Source organism: Haemaphysalis longicornis, unplaced genomic scaffold (assembly GCF_048455015.1).
Source record: "Haemaphysalis longicornis isolate Haplotype H1 unplaced genomic scaffold, Haemaphysalis longicornis Haplotype H1 scaffold_10, whole genome shotgun sequence".
In the NCBI taxonomy this organism is placed as follows: Eukaryota; Metazoa; Arthropoda; class Arachnida; order Ixodida; family Ixodidae; genus Haemaphysalis; species Haemaphysalis longicornis.
This window is the reverse complement of record NW_027526204.1, coordinates 104,310,155-104,337,034: the sequence shown is the minus strand read 5'-3', so window position 1 is coordinate 104,337,034 and position 26,880 is coordinate 104,310,155. Positions and strand designations below refer to the sequence as shown.

General features: G+C 46.1%; 2 protein-coding genes across 5 annotated transcripts in view; one reads left to right on the top strand and one right to left on the bottom strand.

Moving 5' to 3' along the window:
* Positions 1 to 20,881, top strand: part of Grip (Glutamate receptor interacting protein) — a 168,864-nt gene extending 147,983 nt beyond the window's left edge. For 3 of the 4 annotated variants that reach the window (XM_077690252.1, XM_077690253.1, XM_077690250.1), the window contains exons 8-19: positions 378 to 522; positions 5,893 to 6,074; positions 9,211 to 9,477; positions 11,038 to 11,239; positions 11,905 to 12,122; positions 13,585 to 13,800; positions 14,597 to 14,741; positions 16,153 to 16,298; positions 17,566 to 17,603; positions 17,688 to 17,883; positions 18,868 to 19,586; positions 20,579 to 20,881. In XM_077690252.1, the coding sequence (XP_077546378.1) occupies positions 378 to 522; positions 5,893 to 6,074; positions 9,211 to 9,477; positions 11,038 to 11,239; positions 11,905 to 12,122; positions 13,585 to 13,800; positions 14,597 to 14,741; positions 16,153 to 16,298; positions 17,566 to 17,603; positions 17,688 to 17,883; positions 18,868 to 19,586; positions 20,579 to 20,815 (2,711 nt within the window). In that variant the 3' untranslated portion in view covers positions 20,816 to 20,881. The remainder of the gene's footprint in view (positions 1 to 377; positions 523 to 5,892; positions 6,075 to 9,210; positions 9,478 to 11,037; positions 11,240 to 11,904; positions 12,123 to 13,584; positions 13,801 to 14,596; positions 14,742 to 16,152; positions 16,299 to 17,565; positions 17,604 to 17,687; positions 17,884 to 18,867; positions 19,587 to 20,578) is intronic. The other variant, XM_077690251.1, reaches the window with a different exon arrangement.
* Mcm2 (DNA replication licensing factor Mcm2) overlaps positions 5,732 to 26,880 on the bottom strand; it is a 44,454-nt gene continuing 23,305 nt past the window's right edge. The window contains exons 14-17 of the mRNA XM_077690254.1: positions 26,489 to 26,662; positions 25,167 to 25,505; positions 22,051 to 22,171; positions 5,732 to 5,980 (exon numbers count right to left, since the gene is read on the bottom strand). Of these exons, the coding sequence (XP_077546380.1) occupies positions 22,061 to 22,171; positions 25,167 to 25,505; positions 26,489 to 26,662 (624 nt within the window). The 3' untranslated portion in view covers positions 5,732 to 5,980; positions 22,051 to 22,060. The remainder of the gene's footprint in view (positions 5,981 to 22,050; positions 22,172 to 25,166; positions 25,506 to 26,488; positions 26,663 to 26,880) is intronic.

Here is a 26,880-nt window from a genome sequence, read left to right as displayed (position 1 = left end):
TTTTTTTGATGGACTGCAAAAATATGAACCTGTAGTGCAGCACAAAACTTCTAACACTGGTGACTTGAAAGAAACAAAAAAGAATTATGTTAGAATTATGTTCAGATGCAGCGTCGTTAGTTAGTGTCTTAGTCAGCTTGTTCTAGTTGAAATAAAGAGCATGAGAAACTTGCACGGACAAAAGTGAAAGGAAATGTGCACCACACAAGAACTGCCACTGCACATTTTTTCTGCAAATGCAGTTGTGTCCTGCTTGTTCCTTGCTCAATACCTTTTTGGTACATCAGGAGCAAGTTTTGTACCACTACCAGTCAAAAAGAAACAAAGGAAAAAAGGTGCTTCAATTACAAACGGCACTTCTGTTCGCTCAAACGCAGATGCCGTGCGAAATGCGTCCGGGCCGCTCTTGGTGGAAATAGACAAGACGCCAGGGTCACAACTCGGGGCAACGTTGACCCAAGTGCAGCATGGTGAAGGTGCCATCGTTTTCGACAGCATCAAGCAAGCGAGTGTTGCTGAAAGGTAACTGTCTCATCCTGTTAGGATTAAGGGGGACACTGCTCTTAAAAAACTTTAGATGCGGAGCAGCTTATGGTCGCGCCTGTTCCCTCCGCCGTTGTGCGGCGTCCACACCCCCACTGCACATGCGCATCCTCCTCCCCCTCATCTCCTTGTATCATCCCCTCTCCTCTCCGGGATCGCGCAATGAATGGCAACACCTGCGGCTCCGCGCGCGATAATGCAAAGAAGCTTAGGGTTAGAGGCGCGACGGTAGCCACTGCATACTCCGCTGGGGGCGCCACTGTAGTTCCGCGGTATAAATGACGCGCGCGCGCGCTCCACTCCCCTCATTCTCCTCCTGAATCGCCGCGATCGAGCTAAAAACTAATGGGAACTTGAGTCGACCCCATGGCTGCTTCGCATACTACTCAGGGTTCCCCTGCGGGAAGATGATGAATTTTTTTTAAATTTTGAAGTAAACTGTGTGAAACTTGCCAGTCTTGCCGCTTTTTTCCCAGTGATTTCAAATGTGGCATTATTTTTTCCGTTGGTTAATTAGTTTCCGAGATAATTAGTCATTTTTGGAGCAACAGTGTCCCCACTTAAAGGGGCCCTGAAAGGCATTTTGAGCACACTAAATGAAGCAGCGCAATCGTTAGATTGGGTCGTCAAGGTCATCTGGGCCAAGTATTACTCTTTTACGCGCAGCGGAAAGCTCACACTTTTGTTGCAAAGTTTGTCGCTTTTTTCTCACCCTTTCCTTCGTGTTTTTGAACGCCACCATCTTCACATGTCTACATCATCGATTCCCAGATGTTTGTCATGAGCTAGACATCCTGCTATTGGGCGGCTTTTTCACGCACTTCCGGCAAAGAGATGAGTCGTCTGCTCAGCGTCGACTCGCCGGCTGATCTGCCAGCGTAGTGCCGGAGTGTTTGGACATTTTACGACAAACGAAACAAGTGTAAACAAACGCTTAACCATTCGTATTGAATGCAACACGGCCATAATACGACATGGATATTCTCTTACCGGAGTACGTTCCATAAAGAAAGCGTTGAAGCCCCGTGGCACTTCTTTCGTGCAATCGCAGAGAATGCCCTGAGCCGAATGCCCGGGTTTGACGGATACATTTTTTTCCACTTCAAAACAATCCAGAGATGCGTTTCGAACGAACCCAACGTCACAACATGCGTTGCAAGTCTGAACCGCGATTGACAGACGATGGGTTGCCTCCTCCTGCCCGTCGCAAATTCGGCACTCACCTCGCGCGCGGTTTGCGGGGACGAACAGCAAGTCACTTAACTCTGGCGCGCAAGCCGAGATGGCTTTTAGCCACGCACACTGCACATACCCCATGCGAGGTTGAGTCGTACGTCGCTCGAGAAAGATAATCCAGACCATGGGAAGCACTATCCACCCGCAGAAGCACAACGTCGCATTTCATCGCGAAACAAAGGCGTCCACAACACACACACCATCGCCTCCTGTAATGCCTAACGCATCCCACACTTCCTAATGAGAGTGAGTGGTACGTCTGCAGTGCCCACATGTCGCGAGGTGGGGCCCCGAGCTGAACCGGGATCACGCAACCGTAACTGACCTCTGGGGCGGTTTGTGCCTTGTTGCCAAGGCAACCGATGTTTGAGATCGTCAAAGAAAGGCGCTCGCTCCAGCGCTAGAAAGCTCAGAGCCGCGCCGGAGCATGTTTTGCCAACGTTGCCGCTCTCCACCACGCGTCGCCCCAAGCTGAACTGGTCACATGATTGAAGCGTTTTGTGCACGGGTTCTGTATCAGTTTATAATTTCTTTTTCACATGCCGCCGGCAGGAATTACCACCACCGCAAAATAAGACCCGGCACCAGCGGGGCCACATCTGATATGGCGCTTTTTGGATAAACAGTGCGCGGTGCATGAAAGGGACCGAGCGCAAGATCCTCCCCAGCGGCTGCGAGTTCACCGCCGATTAAAAGTCACGTGCTGCACTGCAGCAACGCACACCGCGAAAGGGCAAGGCCAGGCCACCGCACACATGCGGCCAGATTTTTCGTTCGCTTATCCATCCTTGAGCGGAGTGCGGAATTCATGGTGTCAACAAAACTTGCCCGTAGCAGACGGCAGTCGGAGGAGCGTAATGCGGAAGTACGTCACCGCTGACTAGCGCAGCATCATGGGAGGGAGTGCTCGCGCGCCGTCAACAGTTGAAAAGAGGAGGAAACGCGGCGCGACGATAATGCGCGGTTTTTGATTTACGATTTCTCAGCTAATACTCATCGCTTTAACAAAATTCTTGCGGGAGGAGATTGCTAATACATTGTCTTATGTGGCTACATGTACATCCATGCATCGGCGGAAGGCATTTCAGGACCCCTTTAATGGGTCACCAATAAGTTTTTTTGATGGACTGCAAAAATATCAACCTGTAGTGCAGCACAAAACTTCTAACACTGGTGACTTGAAAGAAACAAAAAAGAATTATGTTCAAATGCAGCGTTGTTAGTTAATTGATAGTGTCTTAGTCAGCTTGTTCTAGTTGAAATAAAGGGCATGAGAAAGTTGCACGGGGTTCCACTACTCAGGGTTCCCCTGCAGGAAGATGATGATTTTTTTTTGTATTTTGAAGTGAACTGTGTGAAACTTGCCAGTCTTGCTGCTTTTTTCCCAGTGATTTCAAATATGGCATTATTTTTCAGTTGGTTGATTAGTTTCCGAGATAAGTAGTCATTTTTGGAGCAACAATAGACAAAACAGTGCAGGTCATAAAACTAATCTTTACATTTTCCAACACTGGTGAGTGCAATAAGAGAATCAATTTTTTGATGCACCGCTTAGAACCAATTTCACAGGTCATTAAGCTTTGGCGGCACCAGTCGCAAGGAACCATTTTGAGTGCCTATTTCAAACACCGAAGTTTTAATGAGCTGTAAAATTATTTCTAAACAGTGCGTCAAAAAATTGATTCTGTTATTGCACTCACCAGTGTCCACAGTGTTGGAAAATGTAAGGATTACAGTTTTATGACCAACACTGTTCTGCCTAATGTCCCTCCAAAAATGACTAATTATCTCTAATTATCTCGGAAACTAATTGACTTACTCAAAAAATAATGCCATATTTGAAATCAGTGGGGAAAATCAGCAAGGCTGACAAGTTTCACGGAGTTTACTTAAAAAATTTAAAAAATAGTTTTAATAGCCACGTTCCCCCTTAAACGGAAACGCAAACCCTCTGGACTGGGGGGGGGGAAAAGATGCAACTGCAAAAATGTGTGGGGTGCTATGGGAGTAATCACCGCAAGAACAGTTTCAACCAACAGGAAAAAAAGATATTAAAACTTGTCAACAGCCAACGCACTTTTGCCCGATGGGAAAGGTTCTTTCGATTGAAATTTTTTCACCGAATATAATGTTTTTAGATATGTCCAGCTCAGGAAACTGGAAAAATTGCTCAATTAGGTATAGCATCACTTTTGCGCCCACAAACTATATGCCAAAGTGTGGTGCACATGGCCATTACTAGAACATATACCCTCGTGGTCTGCCGTTCCTTTTTCGTTGTTCACTGACTGTTCAAGCAAACACTTAACTTGTGCAAGGAAATATTTGGGGCTACCTGTAACAACTTCCAAGCTACGAGTTGATAACAAAATCAGCTAATTAAACCCACCACGAATAAAGAACAAATTTGTTGCAAGAAGAAGACCAAAAAATTTACCATCTCTTCCGCGAGAAAGTCGAGAGAAGCGAGAAAGCTAAAAGTGCATCCAGCCTTTGCTGAAAGTGCGTCCAATCAATCGTCGAACATTCAAAGAGCCGAATCGCAAACAAAGGACGAACCCATGTGACAATTTTTCACACCCTGAGTAAACGCATCTACGAACAAGCTAGTACATGCATATCAATACGTGGTTTATGAGATAAAGGTATACCATTGTACCCCTTCCTCGTGACTGATGTCTGGGATCTTATGCGCGACCGCTCCTCTTTGGCAACTTTCACGTAACCATTTTGACACAATAGATGCCTGGTTTCACACACGTGCCTTGTGTCCAGAGATATTATCATAGCTTTTCAGTTGACCAACCGGCCTATGGGGAAATGCATTAGTTTTTTGACAAAAGCATGATCAGGGCTAGTTGGTTGAACATACTGAACAGTGTATTTAACCTAGGGTTTTTCACTAATAAAGTTTAGTTGGAAGTGGCGCCTTGTCTGTGTATACGTGTTTCTTCTGGTCCATGTTGTTTAGCACCTAAAATTTATTTAGTTTTTTGACAGGATGCGATCGGTCCCACTAAGAAAGCTTTCACTTTAGAAACAAATTTCTTTCCGCCCAGCATGCCCTACCTCAAAAAAGACTCGAGAAGATTAAAAAACTCGCGCTTCGATTCGGTCATCACGAGTTTCTCTGCAAAGCACAAGCATGCACACAAATTTTTTATAGCAGGGACCAGCCATAACTGGGAGTAAAATAAAAACACTGCCTCTGAAAAAAATCAGTCACATAATCTTAAGTGGGCGATTAAAAAATCAGTCAGCCTCTCACTCAATTTCAACTGTGAAACCAAGCCATTGAGCAGCTTTGGCCTCAGATCCAAATGGGGAAGAATGCTACCTAGCCCCGCGTGCCCAGGCTACAAAACTAAAAAATTCAAACTTTGGGGGTTTAACGCGCTGAAGCTACACCCCCGGGCCATGAGGCGCGCTGAAGTGGAGGGCTCCGGATTTATTTCGACCACTAAGGCAGTAAGTTGTGCGAGTTGGTTACAAACTAAAGAAATAATCGTACTAGCGAACCCTTTTTCACCCTTTCCACGTTTCATGTACATATATAGCCTTTTTTCGCCTTTCTGTTGCACAAACTGAGTTGAAGTTCTAGCGTGTGTTTCGTCGCCTCTTTTACCTTTGTCTGTGTTTAGTGCTAGTATGATAATTTCCTTAGTTATTTTGACCACCTGAATCGGGGATCTCTAACGTAGGTGTCGAAATCTCAGCCCACAGGCATTTTCGCTTTTCACCTCCATCAGAAAAGCAGCAACTGCGGCCGGTATCGAACTTGCGTCTTTGGGCTCAGCAGCATAGAGCCTTGCCCATAGAGTCACCGCGGTGGGTTACAAAACTCATCAGATACCTTGATTCAACTCACGATCGTTCTCCAGCAAGTTCAGCTAAGCAACTGCCTGAGAAATCCCCCACACAAAATGTAAAAGAAATCGGCCCGTACAAACAGTAAGCAACCAAACTATGCATTTTATTGTTAAAACAGTTGGAAACATACATGCCGGCAAAAAACGTCAAAAGAATGTGCTATGTACATAAGCAAAATGCATTGTGTAAGGCAGTTGGTGGTGGGTTTTAAAAAAGTGGTGGTTGTAACTTCCATCTCATCAGGTGCGGAGCCCTGCACGTGGGCGATCAGCTCCTGGCCATAGATGGGACCCGGGTGGAACACATGACGGCCGCCGAGGCCACACAGCTCCTGAAAATGGCAGTCGGAGACGTCATCAGGCTGGAGATCCTCCCCATCAGCCAGATGGCCATCCGCAAATGCTCCAGCACGGCATCCAAGCGCAGTAAGAGGGACCCGTTGTTAACCCTTTGATGCCCAGTGTTCATCAAAAGCAACAACTCAAACAATATTTTTTCTTTTCTCTCGCACGTTGTCGCTTTTCGACATTTAACCATCTATCGACAGACAAAAGATCCCGGACCTTCAAAAATTATGCAAGAGGGGGCAGCACGTACTTCCGTGTTCTATTTACGCGTGTCAACTCGCATCGAGCCCCGGTGGTTCAATGGGCTAGTGACAGGTAACCAAAATTGTGCAATTTCGTTGCTATTACAAATGATAGCAATAGAAACTTTACGTTATTGTTCTCGCTTGAACCATAAATCATGGTGGTCAAGGTAGCTCTCTTGTTCCAAGTGATATATAAGCAGCCTGTGCCCAGTGTCCGAGTGCCCGCCCTAATGGACTAATTTTTTTTGTCTTCATATTTGTGACGTTGGAAGTTTTTTTAGATCATAAAAAACTTCTCAGACGCTTAAGCAAAATAATAATGTTTTGGGCATCAAAAGGAGGGGCCATGAAGACAAAATACAAGTTTGGTACATTAAGGGGTGCACACACTGGTCTAAGAAACTTTTTTTTTGCTTTTCAACCAATTTTGATGAAACTTCATGGACTTTTTCAGTTTGTTTAGCTGCTGTCAAATATCCAATTAGTTTAGATGTGAGGTAGTTGGTTTCCAAGTCAATTAAAACTCTTCCTTGATTGTTCTTGAGAACGAAAGGAAAAAAAACTATTCAACAAAAAATTACCAGCAAGGCATGAATAGATATCACAAGTTGTAGAGAATTAAATGTGGGAAGCAGTTCTTTCGTTTTACAATTACACACTCGTTTACATCAATTATAACTTCTAGGTTTGAAGTACTTCGGCTAACCAATTAAAAATAATGCTAATTAAACAACTACTGAAACACAAAATGCAAAATCTGCTTCTCTTATTGGCTGGTTTAAATGTTCAACTTCACAGAGCAAAAGAAATGATCTTCCCAGCTGCACTACATGCTGGGATGAACCTTTAAAAAATTTCCTATCACTGAGATACTAGTTGTGACAAAGAAGTGGGGAATTATGAAAAAATTGTTATGTTTTTTGTTGAAATCGGGCCCCAGTGGCTTTTATAAGTACCTAGTACTGTTCCAAGTGCAGAATTTTAGGAGGAAAAACTGTGCATACCAAGAGAAAAGTGATTCCTACAAAAATTGCTTTTTTGGGCAATTTTTCTGCCCCAAAGACCCATGTGCCCTCTTCAATATACAGACAACCGATTTTTGTGGAGTCCAGGTCATACGAATGCCAGCATTTCATATACTGCACAGTGTTTCACGAGAGATCGGACAGGCACATCCGGTCGACATCATTAATTTTGACGAAGATTTTATATATAGCTCCTTGTGCACAGGGCAAAACATATGTGAAGTTATTTCGGGAAAAAATAAATTTCCCTTTCTCAAAAAAATTCCCGAATTCGGCTAGCAGAAAATTAGAAACTTCTACCACTGTAAAACAAAAACTACCGCAGCTATCGCCCTAGTTATTTTTATGTAAAGACTTTGCTACTCTCAAACTATTTTACACATTCGCGTTTGGCTTGCATAGCGAATGCCTTTTAATAAAAATTACCACATTGCAAAAAATTTGGAAATTGCCCGAACGTCGGAACTTTTTTCTCGGAAGTTAAGCGAGCTATGTAGTTGAAAAATTTTTCCCGTTATTTTTCTATGCTCGTTCAATCTTCGCGCCAATTTTAGTTCATGTGGTCAAGACGGTTCGATATGAAAAATGCCCTGTACTGCAGCAAGGTAACACATTTTCGTATATTTTGAACGCCAATTAAAAAAGAAGGCCGTCTTCGATTTTTTTTCAAACTAGCCCAAATTAAAGCCACGGTTGCTCTCTATCGCCTACATCAAAAACATGTATCACTATTCCTGTTGTTTTGCAGCTACAAAGCGCCAAATATGGCCTTGTTAGCAGTACTGCGGTGACTTACACATCCTAGTTTCTGTACAGTTTTCATAGCAAATGTTCTGTGTGCTCACTAATCCTCTTGCTCTTGAGCTGGCAAACACTATCATCGTAGGCTGTTTTTTGGTCAGTTCTTGAATGACCATCATGTATTTCGGCACAGTTTATGTATATCAGCGTAGAGTACATTGTTTAAATTTCGACAATTTGCCTTTTATCTCCATACCCCCACAAACCTGCCCACACTACCAGCGTGACCGACGCCAACGGAAGAGAATTAACCAAACTCACGGCCCTTATAAAATCTATAGAAACTGCCGAAAAAGTTGCTACTGCCTTAGTCGCCACCACTTGCGAAGAATATACAGTGATACTGACCGACCCCCAAGCTGCATGCCACAATTTCCTGCCCAGACGAATATCCCTACCAGCATTGGCTACTCTAAAACAAATTAAACAGCTTCCAGAAGTAGAGATTGTCTGGTCACCTGGCCCTAAATCCCTCAAAGGAAATGAGTTGGCACACGCCACTGCCCGCGCCCATATGCACCGGGCCGTTTCCTACAAGATCACGACATCGACAAGCCTACCCCCCTGAGAAAATACGCCAACATACTCACCCACTAATGGTTCGGGCACCAACAATACCCACCACCCCACCCACACCTATCCAGAACCAAAGCTACAATATTCCGACGTCTACAAATGAACTCTTAACCCCACAATACCCTACTCCATGCTATGTACCCCACCCTAGCACCCTGTACCATCTGGTATGGGGGTGTCAACGAACCCCGTCCCTCACTCCTAATCCCAACCTATATACAAGCGATGGGTGGCACGGCTCACCAGCTCCGACCTCTCCTCCCAGAGTAGCCTGGTGGAGAGGGCCCGGGTGGCCAGCGCAGGCCAGGGTATCCTGGACTAGAGGAAACCCCCCACTAGGCCCAGACATCAGCACCTAAGGCTCGCCTAAATAAAGTTTACTCCTCTTCCTGCCTTTTTTTGTACCTCACAGTCAAAAATGTTGTTTTACTTCACCATGACATTTCAGCCTACACTGCACTATTTTGCCCACTTCCTCTATAATGCTTTCGCACTTCAGAGTCTGTAAAAAGAATAAAACGTCAGAGCGCTAACAAACTCTCCCCTCTTTTGACAAACCGTCAAAAGGTGCAGCCCACCACCATGCTGCCCCTCCACACGGCGGTTACGCCTCCAGCTACGACACGCTCTCGTCCATGGGGGCCCACTCAAACCGGTCAGCGGCGGCCGCCGCCAACGCCGCCCAGGGAGGCGGCCGCTGTCCTCTGCCGCCCCTGCCCCCGGCCCCTCCTCCTCCCCCTCCCCCTCCACCCTTCTCCACTCCGTCTTCCTCGAGGAGAAATAGGCCGGGCAGCAGGAAGCACCTCCCAGAGTACCTGTCCAGCTCGTCAAATGGTGAGGAGGCATGACCCTCAACTTCGGACGAAGGGGGTTGGTTGATTGATTGATTGATTGTGGGGTTTAACGCACTGACACAACGCAGGCGATGAGGCGCGCCGTAGTGGAGGGCTCCGGATTAATTTTGACCACCTGGGATCTTTAACGCGCGCCGAAATCTCGTACACACACGGGCGTTTTTGTTTTCTGCCTCCATCAGAAAAGCGGCCGCCGCGGCCAAGAACCGAACCCGCGACCTCGTGCTCAGCAGCGCAACGCCTTAGCCACTGAGCCTCCGCAACGGGTGAAGGGGGTTGGTTACTTTAACCCTTTCGGCCCTGGTGGTGTCAATTGATGCCGTCACATAAAAGTTCCTCTAGTGCATAGAGAATGAAACCAAAACTGCTCGTTTTTTGGGGGGAATTGTGCTTCATTGATGCTTATTGCGACAGATATCACTGTTGTTTCATTTTAGTGGAGCTCCACGCTACAAAGACGCAGCAGCTCCAGTGAGAAGAAATTACAACATTGAGGCTGAAAAAATGGTGGTCCAAGTTTTATTCCAAAGCTTGTATATCTATAAGTACGTGCATTACGAAGCTTATTTTTTGTTTGTAGGTTCATGTAGTCATAAAAATGATGTCTCTGCATGACATAAAATTTTTAATTGCCAGATGTTCTAGTTATTCGTCTCATAAAATAAATATAATCACTGGCACTTCCAGCTCTATTTTTTGTTTGGAGGCTTATGGGACCCTAAAATTTAAGAACACACAGAAAAAAGTCTTCCTGAAAATAAAAAAATCAGAGCTGAAAGGGTTGATCTTTGTGTGCACTGTGAATACGTGTAAATGATCCCAAGTGAGATACTGCGTGAAAAGCCTCACAAACTGAAATTTGACCCAGGTAATGACGCCTTTTGATAGTTACAACCAGTTCTATCGACGTTAATGTTCAAAGTGGTATCACATGCCCAACCCGAGCGTCAAATAGCAATGAGAAGTAATTGGTGCTTAGAGAACGAAGCCCTCGAACAAAGCCCAGCACCAATTTTTGAAGCCTTCGGAAAAAGGTTGGCCTTTAATTCAAAAACACATTTGAAAACTTAATGGACTGTGACTCCAACTACTAACACCGTATTTGCACGATTCCAACGCGCACCTTCTTTTTCTAGAAGTAGCCTTAAAATTTGCGTGCCTGTTTTGATCGGGCGCGAAACTGAAATCGGCTTTCAGCATTCTCCGCTTTGGTTTTAATACCAGCAGGAGCTGGATAAGCAAGATTGCGAAGCACATAAAATGTTCGCTTCCCCCGTTGCGCGCGTGAAATAAAATGTCTTCTTCCAAGTACGTGGGGTCATGTCTTTTACATCTGCGCAGTAGAATCACCGACAAATTATTTTTTAAATTTTGATAAGGAAACCTACATGCGGGTTACAATCGGGGAGGGGGGGGGGGGGGCTTTAGAATCATGCAAATATGGTAATCTCCAGAACAATTCGTAGAGTTCACAAAACACCCGCACCAGCAATCCAGCCAACATGGAAGCCTTAATAAAGGTTTGCCTCTATCTCTGCAGCGTCCATCTCATCAGTGTACGGTGTTCCTGCCTGCCTTCTTGGATCCAGTCAGCTCTGCCACACGGAGACCACCCAGGTGGTGGTCTACGCGGACCACAAGGGCTTTGGCTTTGCCCTGCAGGGTCCCACCCCCTACACCTCCGAACCACAGCCCCCGATCCCGACAATCAGCAACATAGATCCGAGGGGACCCGCCGAGAGGTAACGTCCATGGACTCTACACAAAATGTCCGTCTTCTGCCAATACTCCGCCAGGGCTAAAGTTGAGCGCCCCCAACAGAAAGAACAATCACGCATGTTCGGAAACTACACAAAAGTTGATTGATTGCTTGAAGGGTTTAATGCGCTGACGCAACGCAGGCGATGAGGCGTGCCGTAGTGGAGGGCTCCAAACTAAGTTTGACCAACTGGTGATCTTCAACGTGCGCCGAAATCTCGAACGCACGGTTGTGCAAGATTTACAAAGAACAGCTGAAGTTGTGCCATCGTGTGTAAATTTTTTGACGACATGATGAATATGCTGCTTTGTAAAAGTTCATTTAATGAGACCAAGAGGCCGAGATCGAACTAGCTGCTGCAAGTATGCTGTACACAACTTATCGTTGCAACGATGGCTATAACATGCAAGGTGATGCGAAACAACGCCTTAACACAATAGTGACTACAAGTCAGTACTACATACTTCGGAGCTGAACGTGTATTCTGTAGACTCAAATGACGTAGTCCCCACTTTTCGAATGAACAAGTGCCAAGCAAAGTAGCCTTTATATGTCTTTTTCTGTCTTTTTCTATGCTAAAAATGTCTCCTTGAAATGTGCACGTAGTTAACTGCTCTCAGTAACACGACGTTTCCTGTTAACATTCAGAACGGGAGTCATCCAAATCGGAGACCGTGTCCTCTCGGTCAACGGGCAAACGACCGAGGGCCTCTCCGTTGAAGAAGTCACTCAGCTCATTCAGCAATCCCGTCCAAGAATAGTCCTCGACATCGAGTTCGACGTCGCCGAATCCGTCATCCCGAGCAGCGGCACTTTTACGGTCAAGCTTGCCAAGAAGGGCCCCGGGCTTGGAATCACCATCACATGTGAGTTGCCAGCTTTACGGGTTTTTTCCCGTTTCCCACAATGTCATAATGAACGTTTCACTGGCCGGCGTGAAAGCAACAGTTGAGCTTACGTTTGCCAGACAAAACTGGCAGAAATTACTTCCAGATGTCCTGTTTGCGAGTATTTTCGCACCGTGACGTGTTAGATACCGTAACACACGAAAGGGGCCACGCAGACAAAATACAAGTTTGTTTTATTCAAAAGATTTAGCGTTTTATAGGGCCATAAGCGCTTGTTCGGCAGCGAGCGACGCTTTATTCACCGAGAAATTAAATATTTTAAGGCAAAATTTCAATCCTCCCGCTAAATCGTGGGTTTTCATGATGTCGACAATGCCGTGTTAAGAGCAGGGCCTTAAAACTAAATATAGCCTGCTGACCAAGGCTACTCCCATCTCACATGCACCCGTTTTATTATCTTGTTTATCGGCCACTTTCATACATGGCACTGCAATACTGCTGAAGTGCCAGTGTTTGGTTATCCTGTTAATCGCCGACTTTCATGGCGCGGCAATACTGCTGCCTCAGCTGATGTGCCAGCGTTCGCACTTTGCTTCTGGCTGGACTTCTACACCTGCCGTATTTTTATTACGGTTCATACTAATCGTTTCCTAAAACGTAAGCTATGACTTGACAAACATGGTCGCATAAGCGAAAGTGCCGGTTGTGTCAGTTTTTCAGTGTTTCACACAAGTCCAGCGCATCCGACGGCTGTGTTAGCGATGCTGCCGGCAAAGTGCCGCACTAACTGCTTCAGTGTTCACGTGTTCGTTCGTAACTTTAGTTCACCCCACAATTCTTAGTGCTATAAAAAGAATTTGCCCTAATTTCAAGCGCAAATAGCTCGTTCGGCAAGCTTATAAAAGCCCTCCCTAATTTGCATTTGCTTTTGCCAGCCTCAGCCAACCGCGCAGCACGGCCTATGACATCGTAGGTTCTGTTGCAGGAAATGAGCTAGTGGGTTGCATGGCCATTCCCTTTTTTTCCTAATTATGTAGGTTATTTGAGCGAAGTTTACATTAAAAGTGGTGTCAGTACGATTGGAACGGGGCAATCTTTCGAATGAATCAAACTTGTGTTTTGTCTGCACGACCCCTTTAAGCAAACTTAGATCAACCCAATGAGCTGCAGAAAGCAACTTGAAGATAAGAAAACATTAGCGTGGATTAGAGGACAAACTCAGGTGGAAGACATTTCTAGTTCAAACTAAGCAACGGGAGCGGTGTTGGGTCAGTCATGTAATACGAATGAACAACAGGTGGATGGTACGGTTAACAAGAGACAGTAAATGAAGTAGTAGAACGAAGACCAAAAGTGCGATGAAGGGATGAAGTCGGTAAATTGAGGGCAAAGAATGGACTAGACAAGCCCACGACAGAGGTGGCTGAAAACGTTTGGGACAGGCCTTCGTCCAGCATTGGACATGAACACTTCTTCCCAGCCCCCAAGAACCGGCGTCCCGGGGAGCCCCTCCTGATCTCGGACATCAAGCACGGCAGCGTGGCCCACCGCACGGGCACCCTCCAACCCGGCGACCACCTCCTGGCCATCGATTCTGTCCGCATGGACAACTGCACCATTGAAGATGCCGCCCAGATCCTACAAGCCTCCGAGGAGGTCGTCAAGTTGCGCATACGCAAGGATGAGGCCTTCTGCGGTCAGTGCGATTTGAGGTTGTTGCCAGCACTAAGGTTGGTCAGAGTAGCATTTAAGAATGTGATAATTCACTGCCAATCTATATGGCGGCGGGAATGAGTGAGTGAAAGAGACTTTAATGATCACCGGCAACAGGCGTAATGTCTCCACTACGCCCGGACGTAGCCACGCGGCGGGAGAAAGTTAATTTTCTTTACACGTCAGTCGTTTAGCCACTGGGTACATTTCCTTACTAACTGGCAACACCTAAAAAAATGCAATTTACATGCATCTTGTTCTTTTTTATTTTTTCGTGTGCTTGCCAATAACATAACAATAGCAATAATGAGCACATGTTTGTTAAAAGTTAAAAGCCCATTATTACTTGCTTAAGGCACGCGTTTAATTGGAAATAAGGAGGCAGGGTATTAAATGCAACAAGCCAATTAAAAAACAAATACTGAATCTGACTTGGGGTTGCAAATCGCCACCTCCAAAGTCCGCCTGCAAAAACATTGTCATTCTGCAACTACCACGGTGGAATGCTAACATAATACAAAGCCAAGACTGGGGATGCATATCTCTACCCGCAATCCTGTTGCTAAAAAAGTTTTACAGCTGTGCGGTATGGTTATTTTTACGCTACTTTTCTCCTTAGTTGCACGTCTTGACACAGCCTTTTGACCACAGAACCCTTGTCTGTAATGTTTATTACAAAAAGAACTACTACAAGCTGCAGTGCTCGCTGTTTCAACCTAGCTTTGTGCACAGGAGAGCTGGAATTAATTAAGGCCCCCTCCCTTCTCTTCCCCGTGCAGAGGAACCCGATGCGACGGGAGCCGTCATCTTCACTGTGGAGTTGGCCAGGCACGGGGGTCCGCTGGGCATCACCATCTCGGGCACGGAGGAGCCCTTCGATCCCATCATCATCTCGGGCCTCACCGAGGGAGGCCTGGCCGAAAGGTGATGATGGGAGACCCCCCTCTGCCCAATCGCGAGTAACCCCCCTCGTTTAAAAGTTTCCGAAGCCCTCGAATCAAAAACACCCACTAACTTTCTTCAGTCTACTAAGCATATCTTTCATCTTATCCATCGGGCACTTTAGTTAATAACAGTTCTCTCTCTTCCCGCGGCCTTGGGCCTACCTGGTACGGCTTTAACAGTTTGCTGCTCTGTGGTGCGCTGCTTTGCAGGAAAAACACCCTAGCTAGAAAGTCAAAGGAGACGCACCTTGATTAAAAAGCATTTCTTCGTGCCTTTAATGCGGGAAGCCTACTCTAACTGCAGACGTTAAACCTAATAGCATGATAGTTCGTCCATGGAGGGTGCAGTAGGCCGAGCATGACAACTAAGAGGAGTTCGATACGGTGGTACTTGTAAAATTTTTTTGCTATACATAAATTGAGAAATGTGCTCTGCAAAATCTTGTTTCAAGACACACAACAAAAACATGCGATGCTAAAACTTTGTGGGCTGCGTGAGAAGTTTTAAGGCAGTTGTGTTTACAAATGGCAAAACTGTTTATTGGCTAGTTGAGGAGAGCACCGAGAACTTGTTTCTAAGCTAGCCGGTCGACGGCAGCTCTGCGCAATTAGGAACACTAACCATGAGGACATTAACAACTGTATGTAAGACATTTAAGGGGTGGCCTTAAAACAACTTCTTTTAATTTTCAAGTAAACTTTGCGAAACTTGTCAGTCTTGCTGTTTTTTGCCCACTGATTTCAAATATGCCATTATTTTTTCCAGTTGGTCAATTAGTTCCCAAGATAATTAGAGACAATTAGGTATTTTTGGTCAAACAAGACAAAACAGTGTTGGTCATAAAACTGAAATCTATATATTTTCCAATTCTATAGACCCTGGTGAATGCAATAATCGAAGCAGTTTTTGATGCATCCCTTGGAAATAATTTTGCAGCTCATTAAACTTTGCTGGCACCAGTGGCAGGGAACCATTTTGAGTGCCCGTTTCATTTCAAACACCGAAGTTTAATGAGCTGTAAAATTAGTTCCAAGCGGCGCATCAAAAAACTGCTTCAATTATTGCGTTCACCAGGGTTCATAGCAGTGGCAAATATAAAGATTACAGTTTTATGACCAACACTGTTTTGTCTATTGTATGACCAAAAATGGCTAATTATCTCAAATTATCTCGGGAACTAATTGACCAGCTGAAAAAATAATGGCATATTTGAAATCAGTGGGGAAAAAAAAAACAGCAAGACTGACAAGTTTCACAGAGAGTTTACTTACAAATTAAAAGAAGTTGTTTCAAGACCAGTGTCCCCCCTTAATAGTAAGCAAAACACCCATGCTCTGCGCTACAAGTGTACGAGACTTCAAAGGGCCCATGTGAATTTTCCGCCCCACAGGACGGGCGCCTTGCACGTAGGGGATCGAATCCTCGCAATCAACGGGCAAAGCCTGCGGGGGAAGCCCCTGAGTGAGGCCATCCTCCTGCTCCAGAACTCCGGGGACGTCGTCACGCTCAAAATATCCAAGTCTCCCAGGAACCAAGGTAGAGGAAAGAAGTTGAAGTACCCTTGCAGGTGGAAAGTCGCTTTTGGAATGCGTTACAGCATTGGGGCAGCATTACACAGTCTCCGCCCAAAATCTAGATAAACATAAAAATTTAGGACGGGTGCTTGTTAGGTTTGCAAGCAGAAGCCAGAAACAGAGCAACTTAATTAAGCCCACTTAAATCTCTGAGCTCGAAAACCATGGACACTTACAGTACGTTCTTAAAGGAGTACTGACACAAAATTTTTTGTGTTCGTTCTTTCTTTTTTTTTTCACTTTATGGGTGCCTACGAGCCCGACATTCATAGCATGGCCGATGAGACGGTTCGTCGTGGTGTAAATAATTATCTACAGCCTTGTTTATTTGTGTCAGTATTCGTCTTCACAAAACAAACACTCAGGGGGCCATGCCATGGAGGTTCTCACGTCAGCAGTTTGGGACCAGGAGGAATAGATGGCACCAAGCTGATGCTGATGTTGAAAGGATATCCATTCTGAGCTTTCTTGAGCACGCAGAGATTAAAATGAATTTAAAACATGTTATACTGAACTGTTACTGAAACTTGCTGGGAGATATCTCTGTATACAAAGGAAGCTTTTTATATAGTTACCTCAGCTTTGAAATTTCGTGTCAGTACTCCTTCAAGGAGCACAATCTTCCCTTATGAGCCGACTTGTTACAGACAACTTGTGCAGGAACCCCAATCCAAGACTTTTATCAGACAATTCTTTAACTTCCTTTCTGAAGACCTTGCAGATTAAACTATATATAACCAAAAGCAGGAAATGGAAGTATTACTGCTGCCAAGCCCACCATTCCAGAACCCTCGAGTGGTGAATATTCTTCTGTCCATGGTGTGAAAACGGCGAAGGGAAACAAAATTACGGTTGTTACTCTTTTCGGCAGGAGTGGTGACAATTTTTACCATAGACACAGACTTCGTATTCCACCTACCAAAAAGACACGGTCACACAAAACCACAACTCGAACGTCATGAACTGTAGGGAACGGTTAATAGTTATCACACTCCATTTATTGTGGCATTCGTCTAGTCTTTACCTTCTTTGCTCATCGTCAAAGGTGAATTAATTTACGCGATGTGGAAGTATTTTTTGAGCAACTAAGCATCAAGGATAACCGTTTGTACAGACTAGACTGCATCAACAGATGGCACTTCTGCGAACGATGCCCTGGAAGGCCGCCCTTTCAGTGAAGTTTTAGTAAAGCTAAGCTGCCCCTGCCTCTCGACTGTCCTTTTTTCCAGGCCTGGACGGTGGTCACCGGATCGAGCGGCCCAAAGAGGTGAGCCCGGCGCTTCGCAGAAACTTGGCGGCCATAGCGGGAGGCGCAAGCGAGCACCCCACCCGCCCTCCCCCCACGTTTCAGCCCGAGCCCAGCAGCTTCCTGAACCTGTACGCCACCCCTATCCCCAGCGTCGACAGCGCCGTCGAGTCGTGGGACAGCTATGGCGGGATGGAGGCCGCCGCCGCAGCCGCCGCTGCTGCTGCCGTCGCAAATGGACCCACCCCAGCGCAAACCGTGGCGCTGCCTCTCACACCGGATGCCAGTCGACGGGAAACAGGTACCAGGCGCAAAAACAACCCAACATTAACTAAATTTAGCCCTTTCCAAATAATAGGTTACTTCCACAAAGTTCTTGCTTAAGAATTGCTTGGGTTTGGGCGAGTTAGTTCATATCGACTTGAAATTTCAGCTTGAACAAAAACCACAGGACTTGGGAAGTTCTTGCGTAAACTTTCCTCCCTGACAGTTTCTCTCAAATTAAGCATGCCCCGCATTTCCAAAAAGCCATGCTTTGTGGAAGTGCTCGTTGCGGAAAGAAGCCACCTGATCTCAAATACTTTGCCCTTCAATTCTGTCAAGCATGATGCCTACCGTCTATCTCCACGAATCAGAAAAGGACATCGTAGTTAGGGAACTACTTTACAGAATCAACGTACTCCACACATCCTTCCATTTCTTTATGAGAGAAAAAAAGAAGACAGGTGCAATCATTGCGCAAGTAAGTATTCAGATAGACGTCAGCAGCTGAGCCAAGTAAAATCCCTACGTGGTAGCCTTTATATGGCCAAGTTCCACCGTTTCGTAGCATCCCTAATGCAAGCAAAACTCTATTCCGAATACCTTCCCATCTGGTACAGTTGGCACTAAGTATGCTAATAATAATAATAATAAAAAAAAAAAAACGAGACTGCACTCTTCAACGGAAACATTCAGAAAAGGTAGGAATTGTTGCAACTACAACAACCTACAAGCATCATCTCAACCAACTTTCACTCGCCGCGGTGGCTCAATGGCTAAGGCGTTGCGCTGCTGAGCACGAGGTCGCGGGTTCGATTCCCGGCCACGGCGACCGCTCTTCTGATGGAGGCGAAAAGCAAGAAAGCCCGTGTGTACGAGATTTCGGCGCACGTTAAAGATCCCCAGGTGGTCAAAATTAATCCGGAGCCCTCCACTACGGCGCGCCTCATCGCCTGCGTTGCGTCCACGCATTAAAACCCTACAATCAATCAAAATCACCCCACTTCCTCCTTCCAAAACGCAGATGTTCCGACCAGCGTGGCTCAGCCGTCGTCGTGCTCCCAACAGCCCTGCCCCAACGCGACCGCCGAACTCAAGTCCTGGGAGCGAGACGTCTGGGGCCACCGGCCGCCACCGAACCTCACCCTCCCCGGTCCCAGTTCGTCAAACCCTCCGCCAGCCTTCCTCGCGACGGTGGGCAGCCACTCGTGCGCGTCGGACAGCGGATCCGCCGACTGGTCCAAGGTCCTCGAAGACCTCGAGACGTGCGGGCAGTCCAAGCTCCTCCGGCAGATCGAGCGGAGCATAATGGGCAGCCTGCCTTCCATCGCGCCCCTGCCGCATCCGGAGCTGCTCCAGAATCCAGAAAACCTCCAGTACGACGACCTCTACGGATTTCAATCCCGGCTCCAGTCCGACGACACGTCCACAGAGTGCGAGTTCCAGGCGGCGGACCACGAGCAGGCGCCGTTCACGCTGTCGCCGTATGAGGGACGGCACGACGACGGTCGCCATGACGACGGATCGGTCACGACCCCTTATCCGAACTATGGCGGTCACATGACCGCACCCATCCCCATCGAGGTGCACAGGGTCACGCTCTTCAAGGACAACGTCTACGAGGACTTTGGCTTCAGTGTATCCGACGGTCTGTACGAGAAGGGTGTCTACGTTAACCGGATCCGGCCCGGTGGCCCTGCCGACATGAGTGGAATACTCAAGCCCTTCGACAGGATACTCCAGGCAAGTTGGAAGCACCACTACTACTAAGCTTTTTGGAATGTTCTTATTTCCCAGTTTTAGGTACAAAGCAGCTAACACTAATAGATTAGATGGGCCCCGTTCATGCCGAAATGAAAGATGGTTTGGTGCCACGAAGCTGAACTTAAATTCCAGAACCCACTCAGTACAGCTTGAAGTTTTAAGCTGACTTCATTTTCACACCTGATTGAGGTGTTTTGTCCAGAAGCGTTTCTTATATCCCGGCTACACTAGGGTCCGAATGTCATTTGAACCAAATGGGGTGCTTCGAATGCCATTCAGAATCCGCCGTGCTGCGCTACAATTTCGATGGCATTTGAAAGCTTTCACAATTGCTCGCCGCGCTGTAGTGGCGCTGTTGTCGCCCTGTTCCGTTTTCGTACAATAATACAACAATCAAATTTAGGAGCAGTCTAAGGCAGTAAAATGATATCAAATTAAAAGAGACACCAGTTTTGACTGTAAGTGGTGGCTGTTTGTGTAGTTTTTTTTTTTTTTTGCGACTGACCCACTGGTTCTGAGAGTATGAAAATTAAATATGTTGATTTCATATTTTAAGTAAATGACCTGTGAACAAAGTTCTACAAACAACAATATTTTGTTTGTTTTACGCACGGAAGTATTATATTTTTTATTGCCGATCGAAGACGCTGCGTGCGAGTGCGCTAGAAATGGCATTTGAAACCCCAAATGTCTCTCTCTGGGTGCTCATTTGGCTCGAATGTCATTTGAGCCGAATGGCATTTCAAAACCCCAGTGTAGCAGCACAACTTGGCATTTGAATCAAATTACATTTGGTTCAAATGACATTCGGACGCTACTGTCGCAGGGGTATTACATACTTCAAAACTGAAGCGACTTGTAAGAAAAGTTCCTCATATATATATATATATATATATATATATATATATATATATATATATATATATATATATATATATATATATATATATATTTCTTTTTTTTGCATGCAGGTGAATGAAACCAAAACACACGACTACGACTGCTGCCTAACGGTCCCCCTCATGGCCTCTGCGGGCGATTCGGTTGAGCTCATCATCAGCCGGCCGGCTTACGTCAACGGAAACACGTCGCACAGAGGCTACGAGTCCTCCGCCTTTCACCCTTGGATCGACGACAACGACCGAGAAGACTGCTCCTCCCCACATGGGTCGCGCCCGGGATCACAAATACTGACCAAGACCCTGTGAGACACACCACAAAGAAGTGTGTCATAATTAAGCTTCAACAACTAAGCCGTAAAGAAGAAGAAAGAAGAATAAGAAGGCATTTCGGTCCAAATCTCAGCGTAGGTTGTGAGCTAACACGGGTAGACCCAGAAATGCCAACTGCAGTGTGGTTTGATTGAGAAAAAGTCTTCGTTCTCTTCTTTGATACTCGCGAGTTTTTGTTCACTGTCCGACAAACGCGATTCTATATGTCTCTCGTTACATTTGCATTCACGTTTTTCGAGGTATAAGAGCGCTTTAACTTAAAAAAGCAACCTTTATACACAACTGCCGAGTGCTTGTTGAGGATGCTGTGACAAATGCTAGAGCTAGAAGTTTCTACGCACGTGCGATTCAAGAAAGCGAAACTGGCAAAGCAATGGTTGGCCATGTGACTTTCCGGATCACATTTGGAACAGTGAAAACTGTTTTTTTCCACCAAATAAGAATCTCAGGTTTCTAGGAACGCCACTTGTGGTGCTTCACAGCTCATCGAGCAAGGTTGTTTGAGATAAGCAGATGCTACAACGCAGACAAAGCAGACGTGTTATGTATCACTGGCCTGCGTATCTGCGTTACCTATTTACCTTTCCGCTTCAATAAAGGCCAACAATCAAACGCAGCTACGCTACCAAGTGTCAGCGGGCTGCAAGAGTCCATAGCTTTAAAAGAAAAACTTTTTGAAGAAGCCTCTTTCTGACCTTTTCAGCCCCTACTTACGATTTCCCATCATCTCCGCTCCAAAAACACTCAACTTTGTACATAATAGGTGAACTGCTCAGCCTCAGTAGTCGTAGCTAGTCACAAAACTCAACTGTTGGTCACTGCTGCTACGCAAGCTAGTTCAAACAGTCAGCTAAGCATTTCTTTCGCGGCATTGAACTCCTTTCTAAAACATGAAGGTTGGATAGATGACGTTGAAGTAGCCAGAACGAACAACACACAGAGCTGGAAGGTACAAAAAAAGCAACGTTGACACCGTCTGTCGCACCCAAACACGTAAACAGTAGTTTCTCCCCTTTATTCAAAGTGCCTTCGCCTTGTCTCTTCCCAGGACAAGCGCCCGCTGCCAGTTATTCTCCAAAGAGCCATTTATGAGCTTTGCTGTACAGTTGTTCTTGATTGTCTTTTTTTGGAAAGCGTGGAAATAAAAGGACACGTTTGCAACCAAAAAATGATCGCTCTTTGGTGACACGGGGGGGAACAGTCCGACTTACTCGTTGCCGATTAGAACGCAAGAACGATGAGGTGTCGCCTGGCATCGTGGGTGAAGTGGTGCGACTTGAACAGATCACTGCCGTAGAACGGTGACAGGTTGGTGATGTTCAGCTGGTGAGCCTGAAAGGAACAGCACCAGAAAGTTAGCAGTGATGAGAGTTAACTGAACACGCACTTGCTATCATAACTGAACACGCACTTGCTGAAACAGCATACTTGCAAAGGCAGCTTTAAGTCACAGTGGTTTTATATCCTTCGGCAACCACGGGTAAAGCGTTCGAGACATCAAGTGAAGTGCAAAGCAAGTGTTCTTGAAGCTTAAGTACAAAGAAAACTAGAAGCTAGTACACAATGAAACATGCTGGCTGATTCCGAGTCTTTGGGAGATAGCTTACAGCATTTACAAGGCCTAGTAAGGCTGCCCAACCACTAAAGGCTTTTTGACCTTGTTCGGACAGCCACCATGTGCAACTTGGGGTAGAAACTGGGGCCACTATTAATAACGAAGACATAAACGTCCCATCAGTAGCTTCCACTGAGCTATCACTTTTAACAAAGCTCTTTAATGCGACAGCCCTGCCGAGGTTTGACCGCTTCACAACTCCGTGGCTCCTACAAGGTTGCAGAACCTGCCTCTGGAAAGGGCAGAATGAAGCAATATAGAAGCAACTCAGTTTCAGTTAATGCAGGGCCATTCTACCAGAGCAGCTCTTCTCCACTGTCCTGCTGTTTCATAGGAAAAAGAAGAGTGCAGGGCTTAATTAAGGGGGGACGTGGCTTTCAAAATCAACTTTTTTATTTCTGAGTGGATTTTGATGAAAATTGGCACAGCAACTGGAAATGCTTCTGTGATAACACCATAAAAATTTCAAGATAATATTTTGATAACTTTTTTATTTATTAAATTTTCTTTCTGTTCCGCTTGTACCGAGCTTGAGCGACTTATAAAACACGATAGAAAACTTGTTCGAAGTGCTTTGCATTCCCAAATGAATGGGCGAGGTCGTGACAGTTTTAGAATTTTTTTTTACAAAACAATATTTTTTATTTTTTTAGAGGTTAATGTGCAACAGGCATGTCGACTGTGAACGACTATTTGAATAAAAAAGTCACAAAAGACAAATCTGGAAAACCAAAAGTGTCACGACCTGAACTGTTCATCAAGGAATGTAATGCAAGAAACGGCATTAAAATAGACCCAGTGGTCACGAAGAAATCCCTGGTACAAGCGACATAGGTGGCAAAAAAAACTGTTTTGAGAAAACGGCTTCCGAAGTTGCAACATAGGTTTCACTTATCAAAAGTCGCCACGGTTGCAGCCTTTCATGTCCTTTTGAACATGGGGCTTCTGGAAGGCCTTGCCTTGAAATTGGAGTGCCTTTTACAGCCTTTCTCTTTCCAGAAAACATCATTTTCAGCTCCTCCGTGAAGAGTACATACCCCCTTTGCAAACCAAACGGAGGGGAAGATGGGTTTCAATGGGCTTTCAATGCAAAGTAGGTTAGTTGGTTGGCTGTATCGCACTGGACAACCTCCTTTTGCAGTGTTGTCACCATGGCAACAAGTTAAGCATTTTTTTACTTAAATTTGAACATTTTTGGCTTTTTTTTATGTTTTATCTTGCCTGGCACAGCAACTTAGTACTCATACGTGCAGGTGTTCATTGCCAAAAGTTTGCATACCACAAGGATGAAAATGAGCTACTTTGAAGCTTGGTAGAGTATTCTGCATAACTCCCAACTTCAATGCAACAGCATATTTTTTTACTACTTTTGACATTCAAGGCATCCAATATTTCTCGCAGCACTGCCAGTATGCCCTAAGTAATGGTATCAATAATTTCCCTAAAAAAATCACTGTTAAATGCTGCCACAGTAACGTACATTTTTAACGCAGAGAGCATATTTTTATTCCTATATTACTAACTCAAACCTGTTTGCATGAAAATTACAAGTGCACGGGAAACGTAGCGCAAGAAAGGCGATATGGCACGCGCGCATCGCAGCGCACGCTTACCGCGACATATCGAACTTTGATTATACCTGATATGGCTGGTCAGGTCGCTTTTAAGATTAAATCTAACGTCGCAGGCATTAATTACAACTACTGGCGTTCAATCGTAACCGGTTGCCCAGTCATGTGATGCTCCAATGCGCGCCGGCTATGCCGTGCGCGCCGCAGCGTTTGACGCGTCGACCGTTTCTTTCTCAAGGCTAGCGATCCCACAGTCAAAACACAGCAATAACTAAGCGTGTAAACATCGCAAATCCGACTAAAAGTTCACTTCACGAACCGCTATCGCAAGCGCGCACACCGCGTCACCCTCCGGGGTCTGGCGACGGTAGAGTCGCGCGCACCACGAAGCGTTCGATGACCTCCTCCTTTCGAGCCACACAACTTCCCGTAATCTGGCTCGTTATCTCTGGCATTCCCATCGCGATAACGTGCGTGTTGAATACCACAGATTGAACAGAAACTCGGCCGAGCGAAGCGGCGAAAATGAACTCAATCAGCTCGCTACGCAGCTCAGGCGGCCGCCATCTTGCGTTGCGCCCGCGACATCCAATCAGGAGGGTCGTTGTTCTGGGCCCGGCCGGAGGACCAATAGCGCTTCAGCATCTATTTCTAGCTTCGTTTGTTCGTCGTTTCTTTTCTGCCGTTTGTGCGTTTGTGAATGAACGAAGGTACAAGAGACGAGCGGAACCGGAAAGACGATCGCTCGGCCGATCTAACCATATCAAAATGGCCGCGCCCGGTGGCACCGTTGCGGAGATAGAGCGCTCCGAAAATTGCCGTTTTTTCGCCCTTTTGCGCTGATAGTTTGTCACCGCGCCTTACAAAAGTATTTTTTTTATGCCACTTTGCGACGCTTTTCAGCGTAAAAACTTTGCAGACGCACAGAATAGGAAACATTGAAGCCGAATTTGTGGGTTTCAAAAAAACGATGTTTTGGTCATTTTTCCGAAGTTGAAAGCCGCGTCCCCCCTTAAGGGAAGCGCTTGGGGCACCCCCCCCTGGCCTTCATCTTGCACAGTGCGACGCTTGTCAATGCTACTGCAATTACACAGCCACTTTGAAATGAAGAGGTAGCACATCCGATCAAACATGCAAGTACCTTCTCCTGTAGGTCCTTCTCGGAGATCTCGACGACGTCGGGCTCGCTGCCGTAGCGGCTGCGCATGAAGTTGATCTGCTCCTGCACCAGCTGCTTGAGCACGAAGAGCAGCAGCTCGTTGTGGTCCTTCTTGTAGCTGAGGTAGCGCTGGAAGGTCTTGGCCATGGTGCGCATGACGCTGTACTTCTGGGTGTTGATGAAGCTCTCGAGCATCACCCGGATGGCCATGTTGACGTCCTCCTCGAGCACGTGCTCTCGCAGGTGCATGCGCGCGTGCGCCTCCGCCAACCGGATCATGGACTCTATGTGACGCACCGTGATTGGCACGCTGCCCGTGGCCTATGGACAGAGGGAGGGTTCGAAATTCAAACAAACACTTCTGCACGCGCACATTTTGATTTTCTTTTACCGTGCCAGTGACAAGGTCAACAGGTGCCAACACAACAGAGTCGGAGGTCTTCACACTACAGCTTTGAACAAGACATTTGGCCGTATTCTGAGTCTGTCGTTCATTCACCCCATGGGTTCCCTCCCTCGTCTCTGTGCACATCAAGTTCTTCACCATCATCTTCACCACGTCATCAACTGGCGTAGCAAGTTAGGCATTTTAGCCCGACTAACATCGCCAGACTTCATTAAAGATCTCTCTCTCCTCTCTCGACTTGGCTGAGTGAAGGATACCGCAACGCTTTTACATTCAAAAATAGATTTTAAGGATACCAGGGATTGTGCACAAAAAGGGCAGTTTTATTAAACAAACTATCAAAGGTACTTACGCCTCAACGTAACCAGCCCTAGTATATGTTTCACATTAGAGACAGGTGCAGAAATGCCCTTTTGCATTGTATCTCTGCACAACACAGAGAACACACATAGTGTTTGAAAAGTACTTGAAAGAACAGCATTCTGGGCGGACATTTTGGAGCAGAGACCTAGCTCGTGAGTTGCAACCCTGTTTTTCTCAATATACAACATTTAAGTTCACACAACAACTGACATGAGCGTCATTCCAACAAGACGGTCTTTCAATCAGAGCAAGGCTGTACGTCGTCTTTGTGGTCCCTTCAAATCACAAGTTGGCCTTCCCAGGCTATTTCCGCAGGACAAACGGCTGTGAATAATTCTACTCAGTACGCTCTTCATTTCTCACAACTCTGCACCAACTCAAGGACATAAAAAAGTGCACGTGCAGAAGACTAAGGGGCAGCTAAAAAAAGACCAAACTCCAATCTTACTTCGCACCGTTGCACTACAGGTACTGATTCCACAAACTCCTTATAAAGGTTAAAAAAAAACAAGCTGAAACAGGGCGCGAGGCTCACCATGGACTCCCTTCGGAGCTCGCTGTACATCCGCGCCACCTTGTCCTGGTCCATCTGGTGCAGCTTTGGGTGGACCTTCTCGCGTGCGTACAGGATGTACTTCTGCAGCAGCTCCTGCGGAATCTTCTCAGGACCCGAATCGCTGCTGTCTTCATCGCGCTGGCTCTGGCTGTCCTGTAAAGTGCAACAGACAGCCATCGGTCACGTGCAACGATCACTGTTGCAAGCTGCGCTTGAAAGGGTGAGTTGCTCCCTACCATGCACCAGAAAATGATCGATGCATGAATGTCACGTGCGGTACATGCGAAGGGACGTGTTCTTTGCACTTAGCTGGAAATGACGCAGCTTTAGCAGCCTTTAAGCGCAGTCTGGGCCGCTAGCAACGTCCCACT